The 13,946-nt window shown below is 50.9% G+C and overlaps 2 protein-coding genes across 3 annotated transcripts; both read left to right on the top strand.

Moving 5' to 3' along the window:
• Positions 1 to 20: 20 nt before the first annotated feature.
• LOC118880874 (zinc finger protein 501-like) lies at positions 21 to 10,707 on the top strand. Of its 2 annotated transcripts, none has more exons than XM_036825015.1 (2): positions 21 to 1,984; positions 10,628 to 10,707. In XM_036825015.1, exon 1 carries the CDS (start codon positions 118 to 120, stop codon positions 1,519 to 1,521), a length of 1,404 nt encoding a protein of 467 aa, XP_036680910.1. In that variant the 5' UTR covers positions 21 to 117; the 3' UTR covers positions 1,522 to 1,984; positions 10,628 to 10,707. The 2 variants fall into 2 exon arrangements, with proteins under 2 accessions (XP_036680910.1, XP_036680908.1); XM_036825013.1 differs by having other exon boundaries at positions 21 to 2,968; positions 10,628 to 10,647.
• A 2,365-nt stretch (positions 10,708 to 13,072) lies between these two features.
• On the top strand, positions 13,073 to 13,725 carry LOC118880875 (cytochrome c oxidase subunit 6A2, mitochondrial). Its single transcript, XM_036825016.1, has 3 exons — positions 13,073 to 13,224; positions 13,371 to 13,507; positions 13,596 to 13,725. Exons 1-3 carry the CDS (start codon positions 13,152 to 13,154, stop codon positions 13,677 to 13,679), a joined length of 294 nt encoding a protein of 97 aa, XP_036680911.1. The 5' UTR covers positions 13,073 to 13,151; the 3' UTR covers positions 13,680 to 13,725.
• The last annotated feature ends 221 nt before the right edge of the window (positions 13,726 to 13,946 follow it).

Here is a 13,946-nt window from a genome sequence, read left to right as displayed (position 1 = left end):
GGGCTGGTGGACATTTCCGTTTCCGGTGCTGAATCCCTGGGTCCCGAGTGTCTCCAGCTGTGGTTGTGCTTGTGAGCTCAGTGGTTGGTATCTAGGAAACGATACGTTGTTACCGCTATGGAGTCGGTGGCTCCAGAAACGGCAAGGGAGGACTCCGACGGGGCCGAGCAGCGGTGGAACCGGTCGTCAGGATCCCAGGGAGTCCCGAGGTCCGCCTTCGATTGCAGAGTTGTTCCACCCAAGCAGCCCTTCCTGGTGTGGCCGGGGCAGCCGGCCGCCCGGGAAATGATGATGGGCCTGCAGTACCTACATAGGTCAGTCTCTGGCCCTGGGGAGGAAGAAGCCCCTGCCAAGACCAACTATCCTGCAGTCTCCAGAGCCTTCGAGTGCCAGGAGTGTGGACTGTCCGCAGCCTACCTCCCTGACCTCATTCACCACCAAAGCAGCCATGGGGGCGACAAGCCCTACTGCTGCCCGGAGTGTAGCAAAAGCTTCCGACGTGGCTCAGATCTGGTTAAGCACCACCGGGTACACACTGGAGAGAAACCGTACCTCTGTCCTGAGTGTGGCCGTTGCTTCAGCCTGAGCTCCAACCTCATCCAACACCGTCGTTCCCACTCAGGCCTCCGGCCCCACAAATGTCTGGAGTGCGGGGAGGCTTTTGGCCGCAGCTCGGACCTGGTTAAACACCAGCGGGTGCACACGGGTGAGAAGCCTTACACCTGCGCTGAGTGTGGTAAGACTTTCAGCGTTAGCGCCAACCTGATCCAGCACCAGCGCACGCACACGGGCGAGAAGCCCTACCGCTGCGGGGACTGCGGCAAGCGCTTCAGCCTGAGCTCCAACCTGGTGCAGCACCAGCGCTCACACATGGGCCAGAAGCCCTGCCGCTGTGCCTGGTGTGGTGACAGCTTTGGGCGCAGCTCTTCTCTGCTCAAGCACCAGCGATCGCACACTGGGGAGACGCCCTACAGTTGCTGTGAGCGTGGCGAGAACTTCACCAACAGCTCGGACTGCCTACGGCACCAGCGCACTCACAGTGGAGAGCGGCCCTTCAAGTGTCCTGAGTGTGGTCGTGGTTTCAGTGAGCGCACCCAGTTCACCGAGCACCAGCGCGTTCACATGGGTGAACGACCCTATGCCTGCCCAGAATGTGGCAAATCCTTCTCCCACAGCGCCAAGCTCCTTAAACACCAACGCTCGCACACAGGCGAGAAGCCCTATAAGTGCCCCAGCTGCAGCAAGAGTTTTGGAGACAGTTCACATCTGCTGCGGCACCATTGGCACACTCACACGGGCCAGAAGCCTTACGCTTGCGGCGAGTGTGGCAAGAGCTTCCGCCGGAGCTCCCACCTGCTCATCCACCAGGTGGCGCACAGCGGTGAGAAGCCCTACATCTGCCTGCAGTGTGGCAAGGCCTTCGCCCGCAGCTCCAACCTGGGCCAGCACCAGCGGACGCTCCAGGGGCGCAGCCCCTGCCAGTATCCCTGGCTTAAGTTGCAGCCCAGACTTCAGCTCTGACTTTGGTCCAGTCCTCAAGGAGCCTGAGGGGACCAGCATTTCTCAGCAAACCTCACTTCTGCTCCTCTAGGGCTGCTGATTGGTGGGCTGAATCAGGGAACCCCAGGCTGGAGGAATTGGAACAGAAAAGTGGGCTTAGGCCTGTTCTCTGAGGCCCTAGAGCTGGGATTCCAGCTGGAGGGAGAGTTTGGGGATGGCAAGAGCTGGCCCAGCTGCTTTAAGATGCAGAACACCTTTGGCAGCCTAGGTGTGTCCCTTCACAGGCCTAGGGAGTGATGGAGCTAATCACACCAAGAGCGGCAGTTACCTCAGCTCAGAGGAAAGGGGCTCAACGCCAGGCAAGCCCCCGTGAGGAACGCAGTAGGGGAAGAGGGGGTCGGGGAGATCCTCACCTCCAGAGGGGACCATAAGGAAGGCTGTGTTCTAGCACAAGGATCAGAGTGTTTGAATTTGGGACCATTAGGTGAGCTCTGGGGTTTATGACCCCTTTGAAAGAGAGCTGTCTTTACAGGGTGAAGCTGGTGAGGCCCAGGGCCAAAACAAAGGACCGGGAGGCCTGTCTGTTGAGTTCGGGGGGTGCCTGGTGACATTTCTAGGCAAGGGCAGAAGGCCCGAGGTTGGTCGTCTGCCCCTTCCTCTTCTTTAGCCTCTTCCCTCGCAGGTTCCCCAGGCTTTTTCTCTGATCCCTCAACAGAGGAGAAAATGTGAAGATTCACTTGTGCCCGGACACTGGGGACTGGACATGATCATTTTGCCAGAGCGCTGGGGCGGGCTGCCTCCGTAAACAAATGTGTTTCTGTTGGTAAAACTTAAAGTGTATGGGAGCCAGAGGGAGGCTTCCCGAAGCACTGCACAATGTGTGCCCAGAGCAGAGTCTAAGCTGTGAGGCCCTGCTCTCCTCCCCGTAGCTGGCTGTGTTCCTGGGAGAGGCACAGAATGTAGCCCTTATGAGGTTGGGGGAGGCCTAATGCCCACCCCATGGGACCATGAACCTCATGCATCTGGTGCCCTGTCCCCAAATCTTGTCTCTCATCAGGCTTGGTGCATCTAGAACCGTATCCACAGGGAAGAGGGGCCGAAGGGGAGGGATGTGAGGTAACTCCTCTCTCAGCTTCTAGCACAGAGTGTCCAGGCTTCTCTCTTTGTGACTGCGTGACCTTGGACAGGTCTGCCTGTTCTGAGCTTCAGCCTCTTCATCTGTAAAACAGGGGTGATGAAAGGACTCATCAAGGAAAGGACTCGGCAGTCCTCAGTTCCCTGCTCCTCCTGAAGTCTGTCACCCTGTCACCGGTGGTGTCGGCCCACAGACATCACGCCAGCGCGCTTCCTAGCTTCTCCCAAAGGTTACAGAAATGAGTGAGACAGCCCCAGTCCTGGAGTAGTTTGGTGTCATGAAGGAGATGGACTCAGGCTCGATGCTGGCACTGGAGAAAGGGCATCACCTGGAGTAAGTCTAAGAGGCTTCATGAAGGTGACATCTAATGGATGCCACTTGTCTCCTCAAGCTGGGTCTGTGATGAACAGATGGGTTCTGGCATATTCCCCATCAGTGGCATCTCAAAATAGCACAAGCCAGTGACTGAGTTGGAGGCCTGAGCCAGGTGCATCCGTAGTAGGCATTCAATAAATAGTTGTTATGATCAGGTCCTGTTTATACTCTTACTAGTGACCTTGGGGCCTCAGCTTCCTCAAAGCTGGATTGCGTTCTCTGCAAAATTGTAACTGCAGATGGACGTTAGGTACATGGCAGAGGTGGGCATGGGAGGAAGATTTGTTTGCAAAATCCCTTTCAGTCAACTGGAAGCTAATTTCTCACATTAAGGTAAATAGCCCTGTGCCCCATCTCCTCTCAATTGTAGAGTAGTGGCTGCCCCGGACATGGACAGTCCCCACCGCTCCCTGGTGTGTCCCTGACTCAGCGAGTTTCATTTGAATTACTTGCCTAACAGCTACAGAAAGGCATTTGCGGGTGACCATCCCTACCCTACACTCTCATGGGGGAGAAAGACCCATGCAGTGGAGGCAGTTTCTCTTTTCCCTCACCCCTTCCTGCCCCCCACCAGCCATTTTCCTCCCTAGCCCCCAGCCCAGGTGACAGACCGGACCTCCTTCCATGAGTTCCCCTGCTTCCCCGACCCCAGATATCACCCTCTAATATTGAAGCTCCTTTCCGTATGTGCCAGGGAGTAGGGGCAGAGCTTACGGATTCAGCAAGGCCAGGCAAACCCCTGTGTGCCTTGGTCAGAGGGCCGAGTATTGGGCCCTGTGAGCCTCAGAGAGACAGTTCCCGGCAGACACCCCTCGTAGGGCTATTTTGGGAAGCAAGCAGGTGTGGAGGTGCTCTATAAACGCTAAGGCCCGGGTGGGCTCGGAGGGAGGGGGAGTCAGTAATACTGGCTCCCCTGGGCTGGCCCTGGCTTCTGGACATGAGCTTGGACTCCATCCAGTTCTGTCTGATCTCACCCAGTCCTGGGAGCCTGGTTCCTCCTCTGAGCCTGGTGGGCGGTACACAGGCTGGTGCTGGGCAGTGGGTGTGGCCACGGGCTGGCAGCTGGAGTCCCACCCACCCAGAAGCTCAACAGTGGCTGGCAGGTGCTTTGAGAGGTGCACTGGCGATGCCAGAACAGCACCCCCCCCCGCCCCAAGCCAAAGTCCCTCCCTCCCTCCCTTCCCTAGACATATTCCAGGAGGACAGGGACTCTGCATTGTCCCTGTTGAGTCCCCAGCATCCCACGTGGGGCAGGTGCAGAACACCTTGAGGAAGGTCTGATCACACTGCCTGGGTGATTCGCAGCTTCTCTTCCATGGGATTCAGGATCTCTTTCTGTTCTTATTTCCTCCCAGTTCAAAATGCTTATCTCTCTCTCTCTCTCTCTCTTTATTCCTAAATACTTTAATGTGGATTTGCTAAAAACAAGGAAATTATCAATGATCCAGTACTGTCATCTAATGAACAGACTTAATTACAGTTTCACCAATTATTCCACTAATAGCCTTTATAGCATAAGAAAAAAAATTATGGTCCAGGATATAATCCTAACTAGATGCGCATACTGCATTTAGTTTTCATGGTTCTTTAGTCTCTCTTAATCTAGAATTCTTTAGTATTTTAGGACAATTTCTTTGTTTTTCATGACCTGGAAAAATGCTTACATCTCTTAATGGCCAGCGTTCTCCTGGATCTGAATTAGGCTCAATGCATTCAAACCTCAGTACAATCTTTGTAAATTTAGAAACTCTTTGGGCACCAAGAAGTTTTCTGCAGGTTCTTCTTCCAGCTCACCCGTGCCAGAGTCTTCATACCACTCTTTGTCCAACCCCAATCCCCAATCACTTCCTTTCTCTGGGCTTCAGTTTCTTCAGCTGTAAAATAAGCAGATAGGATGAGGTGGTTTTCAAGGCCCCTCGCAGAGCTTTCCCTCAAAAAGTTTATGATTCTTCTACGTGTAGGGTGCATGTTTGCCAGCATGGGTTTATACCTGCATTCAAACTTCGCTTTCCCATAGTTTGGGATGTCATTTGACACCCAGAATCTATTCTCACTTCCTTCTAAAGAGGCTCTCTGGACTGAAGTTGTTGGAAAACTAAACACTACATTTCTTAGCTTCCCTTGCATATTAGGTTCTTCCAATGTCCTTGCATGAGATCTAGAAGGTGTGAATGAAATGGGCCACTTTCTTGCTGCTATTTTCTGATGACCAGTAAGGTAGAGGAGGCATGGGGGTTTTCTGTTGCAGTGTTGCAGTGTCTAATCTTCAGCCTTGTGGGTGTCAAGAAGCAGGTTAGAGGCAACGAAGCAGCTTCCTAATCCCCGGTTTGCAGCTATGATCCAAGTCTCCTCTAGCTTATATGACACCACGTGAAGAAAAAGGTGCCCCTTCTGGGAAGACACAGCTCCGGGGTTCAACAGAGGGCGAGGTAGAGCCTGACTGGCCCAAGGCCACTCAGGCAGCTGGTGGCTGAACTTAGACCAAAATCAGGGTCCTTTCCAGATGTAGTCCACTTCTGGGTGCCAGGGCAGATATGTGGCTCCCAAAGTTGAGGGGACTCGGCAGAGGGGCACTAGGGTTAGATGAGCGAGGCACCAGCCTCTAGTGCAAAATTTAAGGGAGCATGAAAATACTCGCAATCAAGATAAATGATACATCTATGCGTATACATATTTTTTAAAGGTTTATTTATTATTTATTTAATTTTATTTATTTTTGGCTGCGTTGGGTCTTAGTTGTGGCACGTGGGATCTTTGTTGAGGCATGCGGGATCTTTCCTTATGGTGCGCGGGCTTCTCTCTAGTTGCGGTGCGCAGGTCTTCTCTAGTTGTGTCACGTGGGTTCCAGAGCGCATGGGCTCGGTAGTTGCCGCACCTGGGCTCTAGTTGAGGCATGTGAGCTTAGTTGCCCTGCGGCATGCGGGATCTTAGTTCCCTGACCAGGGATCGAACCCTTGTCCCCTGCATTGCAAGGTGGATTCTTTACCACTGGACCACCAGGGACGTCCCCCTATATATACTTTTAAGTCAGAAAGCTACCACCTGTGCCAGCCACCTGCTTTTGTAAATAAAGTTTTATTGGAACCAGGGCCATGATTAGGGTGAGGTGAGTGAGGCAGGGTGGAGAAAATACAGGGTTGATGCCTGTCTTTATTTAAATCTTCGATATTTTGATATTTTGTTCACCATGAATTTTTTGCATTCATTTTGATTTTTTGAAATATCGCGTTACAAGGTCGCTTCTCTTGATTACTGAGTTTGGGGGCGTTCCCTCAAATTCTCTGCCAGAGGCCAGCTCCTCACTCTCGGTCGTTCCTTAAGCGAGAGGTTTTAGGTGCCACCACACCGCGTTAGGCCCGGTCACCTCCACCAGGGCTCGCTCGCCCGGGCGCCCCAGCCTGCTACTTCCTCTCACATTCTAGTTAGGGACTGGGATGTGGTTCCTCGGTGGCTCTTTATGGTGTGCTCACTGCTCTGACCGATTCGGCCCATCTTGGGAAGGCCTGGGGACCGGTGGGGTGGGTTTTTGGGAGGAGAAGCAAGCAGGGCGGCGGGGGAAGGAGCGCCCCGTGCCGGAGGTTGAGTAAGGATGCCCAGGACCCTCCGCATCCGGGTCTCGGCCCCTTGCGGGGACTACATTTCCCAGAAGGCGCTGCGCAGGCTGCCAGCCGTGGAGGCTTGGCGGCCTCCTTCGCTGCGGAGCCAGGCGCTGCCGCTGCCGGCTTCTCTCCGCCTTCCCTCGGGGGTCAGCCCTCTCGGGATTGGGCCCCTGCCACGCCGCGGATGGCCTTCCCGGAGCTGGGGTCTGGCCCTCTCTGGAGAGTGGGGGCGACCGGCCCCGTCTCGGCTGCACTCCGGGTGTGTCATGCAGGAGACACGCAGGTGCGGGGTCTCAGTGGGTAAGGGATGGCGATGGGCAGCAGCGGGGCCTGCCGCCTCCACCTAGAGCAGGGGGCGTTTCTGAACACACGCCTCCGCCGAGCCCCTTTGATGCGGCGCCCCATGAGCCCCGAAAGCACACGGGCGTTATCCGGGGTAGAAGGGGCGGGACGAGCACCTCCACTGCCCTTTTCAGCTTTCAACCCTCCATATTCTTCCTGGAGTCCAGTTATTCCATTAACTCCCTTAAGCAACCACAGCCCCTCCCGCCTTAAAATCCGGGCCTCTACTACTGTTCCCAAGGTGTCCGCTGCGTTCTGCCTTCACCACCCTACCCCACCCCGCGCACCCGCCTTCCGTCAGGTCCAGCTTTCTCAGCTTTCCACTAGGCCACTGTGTACCCCCAGCCCGGACACAATCATTTAGGCTTAGGCGGTTTGGTGAAGTTAAATTTTATCATCATGTGACACAGTCCAGCTACTGAGAGCTGCACACACCCAAGTTCAGGACTCGATCTTAGTCTATTGATACCCTGGACACATGGCTCAGAAGGGAAACACTGTAGTGAAAGAAGGAGTAACCTGTGGAGGTTACTGAGGATAACCTGAGATACCCCTTTAGTTCAAAGGTTCTCAACCTTGGCTGTACATTATTGTTATTACTCTGGGGTACAGCCTAGGCAAAAGAATTTTGTAAAACTTCTGGCTAATTCTAGTGTGCAGCCAGGGTTGAGACCACTGCTTTAACCCCTAGGACAGATGGGTGGGGCCTGGGATGGCCAGAAGCACTAGGCCAGGCACCTCCAGCTGGAAGCAGCCTCAACCCTTTATCCCAGTGTGCTGCACAAATCATTGTTAACATTTTTTATGTGTCCCAGGCTGTGGAAAAAGGAAGCTCTGCCCTACAGTAAGAAACGTATCTGACAGCCTTATGTAAGGCAGTTGGAAGAAAGGCCAAGTAGGAAACACAATAATCTCGGGAAGAGGTAAGGAAAGCCCAGACTAGACAGGGAATGTAGGAGGGGAGAGCTATGATAGTCACAGAGAGAGTGATGGATTATGGTGGCTAACAAGATCGAAGTTTTTGGCAACCTGTGGCACTTTCAATTGTCACAAGGGCTGACTGCACTGACTGTGTCCCAGCTGACTCAGAGAGCATTGCCAGAACTGCTGTGTTTTTCCTAGGGCCCCCAAGACCATGAATGGGCCACGGTCATCAGGCTTGGCTCAGTCTCAGACACTAGCAAATTGAACTGCGGCCATTCAGACTTTCAGAAGAGCGTCTACTTTATGAAGGCCAAAGGCCCTTTCTTACATAGGGCATCAGCTGCACTCCTGAGAATGATTCCTACACAAGAGATTCAAAAAAAATAAGCTCTGTGTGTGGCCTGAAGATGCTCATGACAGCATTTTCTGTAGTAATGACATTCCAATAATAAAAGAAATGAATAAAATGTGGGATTTTAAATAAAAATTGTATGTAGCCATGAAAATATCCTTATGAAAGAATATGAATGAGCCAGAAAATGTTCACAAGTAAAAAGAGGATGCACAAATTCTTTTCGGAAAGCAAAATTAGACTCATCTTTTGCTTGGAGTAGTTTTCTCTTGTTCAGTAGCTGAACTATGACTATAGAGTAGTCAGAATATGTAGGCACGTTGGCAAAGCCTGAAGAAACATGCAAACATGAAGATATTATTCTTAGAAGTGGTGGGATTATGGAGGAAAGGTAGTTTCTTTTTCAAAATTGTCCTACTGAGATAGGCATTATAGCAGAGAAATTAGCAGGAAGCTCTCTTGAGCCAGACCGTTTGGGTCCAGGTTCTGCCACTTATCGTATGGATGACCACTGGCAAGGTTAAGACCTTTCGGTGCCTCAGTTTATTCATCTGTAAAATGGGGTGATAGTCCCTCTCTTGGTTAGTTGTCGTGAGGTTTAATCAACGTGCGGAAATTCTTAGAACAGATAATCTCATTAGTACAGATGAGTAGATGAAATGCACTGGACCCAAGTAAACAGCATTGTTTTTAGTTGCTTTTCTCTGTTATTGCTATAGGAATAACCATGATCTCATTGACTGGGAAGACTTAGATTGGGTGTGGTCACTTTCATGGTCCCTTTGGTTAACTTTCCAAGTGTGTCCACATTGTATCTTGGGAGGACAACAAAGATAAAAGAATCTGAGTCTTAGCATAAACAAACCGGAGCAGCCGGAAGTGGTTCCTTGATTCAGTTACCATTTACTGAGTGCCTACTGTGTCAGGCACTAGGCCAGAGCCTCTGCCCTCGCGGAGCTCAGTCTACTGGGGAGTCAGACATGTGACCAGACGTTCGTGATGGTTTTCAATGCCGCTGCAGCAGTCACCACACCAAGTGTGATAGGAGAGTTTGGGAAAGCTTTCAGTGGAGCTGGGGCTCACATGATAAGTAAGGACAAGTTTAGGCGACAGGAAAGGGGGAAGGGCATTCTGGGCAGTTGGAAGTAAAATAAGTACAAAAGCACAGAGGTGTGAAAGGCCACGGGAGTAAAGCTGCAGAGGTGGGGCAAAGCCAGGCTGAGAAGCTCTGCCGTCTGTGCTGAAGCATTTGAACTCTTTTCTGCAGGCCATGTTGTGGGTGGCGTTTAGGCACAGGTGCTTTGAAGCAGGGGAGTGGCATCAGATTTAATGCTGGAGTCTGGGGTTTAAGGGAGAGCTGTCATTGGTGGATTATATGGATGATAAACCAGAATGCAGGGAATGGAAGCAGGGGAGGCTGATAAGGGGTCTTTTGCAATAATCCAGACAAATGATGACAAGGATTTGCACGTAAGGCAGTAGAACTGGCAACAGAGAGGAGAGGATGGAGTTGAGAAATCTTTCTGAAGTAGAACCAAAAGGATGTGGTGCCTGAAGAGACTTGAGTCGGAGGTGCAGAGCTAGGGGAAAAAGCGGAGTCAAGGACTTGGGTAGGGGAATTCCCTGGCGGTCCAGTGGTTAGGACTCCGTGCTCTCACTGCCGAGGTCCCCCGTTCAATCCCTGGTTGGGGAATTAAGATCCCACAAGCCTCACAGCCAAAAATTAAGAAAATAAAAAATAAAAAGAGAACACATGTACACATGAAAAGATAAGAATAATAAGTAAAAAAAAAAAAAAAAAAAAGGACTTAGGTAGCAAGCCTGGAAACGGGATGGGTGATGCTCTGAGCCACTTCTATGCTGTTTGAATTCTCATCGAACTCCACATTTTTGTTTATGCTAATAGCACATTGTTGGGAAGACCAACAAATAATTTTTAAATAATTTTTATAAAACACAAGGGAAATAATTTATTAATCACTGATGTTGAGACATCACTTAATATTATGCTTGTCCATACCAAGAATATAAGGATTCCAGTAACATACCTTTGCCTACTACCTCCGTAAATCCTTCTGTAAATTGTGAGATTTGAGGGACAGGAGAGAGGAGAAGTTGTTCCTTTTGAATCTCAAAATGATGTTAGACCAGAGAAGCCAGACACAAAAGAATACATAATATGCAATTACATTTAGATGAAAATTTACAATAGGCAAAACTAATTTATAGGGGCAGAAAGCAGATATCAGTGATTATCTGGGGCTGGGTGGGAGAGGGAGTGGCTGACTGCACAGGGGCATGAAAGAACTTTGAGGGGTGATGGAAATGTTCGCCATCTTGATTGTGTTGGTGGTTATGCCAGTGTATACATTTATCAGTATGGGCTCATCGGATTTTCAGCAGGAGGTGTACTTGGGCAGGTGCGCCACAAGAGGGCAACAGCAGCAGAGGATGCTAGCAACCCTTGCGCCATTGACCAAGTACCAGCTCTTCGTGGGAACCTCCAAGCTGAGGCCAAGGGATGGGAATCCCCAGGGAATTGTTCGGTGATGACCAGCGAAACTGAGTGGAGAGAGGGGCGCCTAGAACCTTTTCAGGTAAAAATACCCCCTTCATTTTTGTTTTCTCCAAGAGCCATAATCATTCAGTAGGGAGGGGGCTTGAGGGGGCTGTGTATGGACAAAGAAGCCAAGTAACTTTAACTGGAGTAAGGTCCCATCTTCTCAGCAGCAATTCCAAAATACAACTGGGAAAAAGCAACTCTAGGAAGAATTCTGTTACAGCTCGGTGAGGGCGTGGGAATAATTTAGCAGCACTATATAACATTTAACTGTTCAACAAAGTTACTAAAAACAAAACAAAACAAAAAGCTGAAAAAAGACAAGTAGAACCAGTTTAGACCCATCAGGAGGAACAGGTATGGAGCCCCTTCTTGAAAATATACCTTCCTCATTTTTCTTTCATATATTTAGATTAGGTATCAATACATAAAACTTATTTTTCTTTTATATATTAAATTCATATCAGGTACATCAGCTCTTGATCAAAGCTGGGGGCATCCTGTTGGACTGTAGTTCTGAAAAGGTGTTTCTATAGCTTTACCCAAAGTAACACGGTCCAAACATTCATTAAATACACCTTTTTAGAACACCCACTTCATGCCAGGTTCTGTGCTGGTGCTGAGGACAGAACCACGGACAAGGCAGATGTCAGCCCTGCCCTGTCTTGCACTTTTCTAGAGCCTCTAGGGTTCACACAGCCCTGCATGTGCTTTCTTCTTTTTCCTCCAAGTAGTCTGATTTCTCAGACTGAAATAACATACTTAGCAGTAGACACTTGTCAAGTTTGTGGCTGTCCAGCATCTTTGGAATACTCGTCCTACATTTTCTCCAAGATACAATTCCTACCTCCTGAAGGCAGAAGACAGAGCTATATGTCCCAGCCTTTCTCAAAGCTATGGCACAGGCAATGACCTAGGTGTTGCCAGTTGGTGCCCACATGATTCTTTGATCGAGAAGGGAGCAACTGAAGGATGCAAGTTTCATGAAGAATCCGTTTTCAAGAGGGGATGAGGGTGGAAGAATCTAGCTTTTGATGAAATAAAATTTTTAAGGCGGGACAAGGAAATTTTTAAGCATAAAGTTCTCTGCCCGTTTGAGCCACTACCCCCTCCCCTTTAGTGTGCATTGTGTATCTGCCTTATACATTAACTAGATACCCTTAGAAGACACAGGAATGCCTACTCGCTCCCCTCCACCCCCCCAAAAACGCAATTTCCTCCTGGTGCCAGCAAGGTAATTCCTTGGAGATAACATTCCTTTCTCAATCCTGTGAGGGGTCACAATAGCCCACTACATGCTTTCTTGGAGTATGTAAACTGTCAGTATGTTACACTGATGTATAACCCTTTGTCTCAAAAACTTACATAACTGTATCTCGACCTCTAACAGGTGGAACAATCCTCAGAGCTTTCTGAAAGACTGTCTCCCTGGTTATAACCCTCAGGTTGCCTCCAATAAAATTTTCCATTTCTTTTTTTTTTTTAAATTAATTAATTAGTCTATTTATTTATTTAGGCTGCTCCCGGTCTTAGTTGTGCCATGCGGGCTCTTAGTGGCAGCATGCATGCGGGATCTAGTTCCCGACCAGGGGTCGAACCCGGGCCCTCTGCATTGGGGGCGGGGAGTCTTACCCACTGGACCACCAGGGAAGTCCCTATGTCTTTCTTAGATTGACTATTGATTAAATTTTGGTGACACTTTCCATGGCAGCGTTGATGAAGATTTTGGCACTCAGTGTCCAGCAGTGTGAACTGTCTGCTCAGCTGGCCCACAGGATGGTTTGTTTCTGGCGGTACCAGAGATACTGCGAGCTACCTAAGATTCACAATTGCCTATCTTTTTAAAGCTAGTTAAAGGGAGTTCTTTTCTTCGCAAAGAACTGTGACTAATACATATACTGAGCTCCTGTTGCGTGCCAGACTGTAGGCTGGCACAATCCTCTGTTGCTTTACCTAAACTTCATAAAGATCATTTAAGGTACAAATTATTATACAGTTTACACCTGAAAAAACCTGAGATTCAAAAGGACACAAGTCATTCTACAAAGATTTATTAAAGGCCTACTGTGTGCCAGCCACTGGGAATAGAGTATTGAACAAAATAATTCCCCACAACTATAAAAAGAATGGCATATTGTATTTTAAATGTCCCCTTACCAAAATAAGAGGCACCGTACAGCAGCTGTCTGGAGAGAAAGACCTCCAGACAGTCAGGCCTCGTTTTAAATATAGAAACCCCCTAAAAATAGCCACCCACGTTACAGACTCAACAGGTGATTGGCGGGAACAGAGGGGAGGGGAACCGAGGCCTCAGTGAAGGAGAAGGAAAGGACGGTGCCGTTGTCCCCAGCTTCTCTCACCGACATGGCTTTGCCTCTGAGGTCCTTGGGTCGGGGCTTGGCCAGTGCGGCCAAGGGAGACCACGGAGGGACAGGAGGTGAGTGCAGCCAGGGCCTGACCCTGTGGCTTCCTGACCTTGTCCATCTGTCCCCCACTCCTGCCTCTAGGACCTTCCAGGGTCCTGGCGCCGCCGCCCACTCCCGCCCGGCCCGTCTCTCTCACCCCTGCCTTTCCCCGCCACAGCCCGCACCTGGCGCCTCCTGACCTTCGCGCTGGCGCTCCCGAGCGTGGCCCTCTGCACCCTCAACTCCTGGCTCCACTCGGGCCACCACGAGCGCCCAGAGTTCATCCCCTACCATCACCTCCGGATCCGCACCAAGGTACACTGGCCGTGCGTGCGGGCGGGCGAGCGAGGGGGTGCGGGGGACCCCCAGGCTGACGCCTCGCTCCCCCTCCCTCTCTCCACAGCCCTTCTCCTGGGGAGACGGCAACCACACTCTTCTCCACAATCCCCGGGTCAACCCTCTGCCCACGGGCTACGAAAAACCTTAAGGCCTTGGCCGATGCCCCCAGACACAATAAAAGCGTGGAAGCTGTGTGTGGCCGCGGGCTCCGTGGGGACCGCGGGGCGGGGCGTCGATGGCTAGAGCTGGGCTCGTGCCCAAAGTGCAGTGGGCACTCCACGTGCTCTTCCGGAGACCTTGACTTGGGAGGGACTCGAGGGAACAGCCTCGATGGACAGGTAGGAGACGGCCCCTCCCCTCTCGCCTGTTAATAATTAGGGCTCTAGGCTGTGAAGGGCTTTAACGTACACTGACT

This window comes from Balaenoptera musculus, chromosome 15 (genome assembly GCF_009873245.2).
Source record: "Balaenoptera musculus isolate JJ_BM4_2016_0621 chromosome 15, mBalMus1.pri.v3, whole genome shotgun sequence".
Taxonomy (NCBI): domain Eukaryota; kingdom Metazoa; phylum Chordata; class Mammalia; order Artiodactyla; family Balaenopteridae; genus Balaenoptera; species Balaenoptera musculus.
This window is presented reverse-complemented; position numbering and strand designations above follow the sequence as displayed.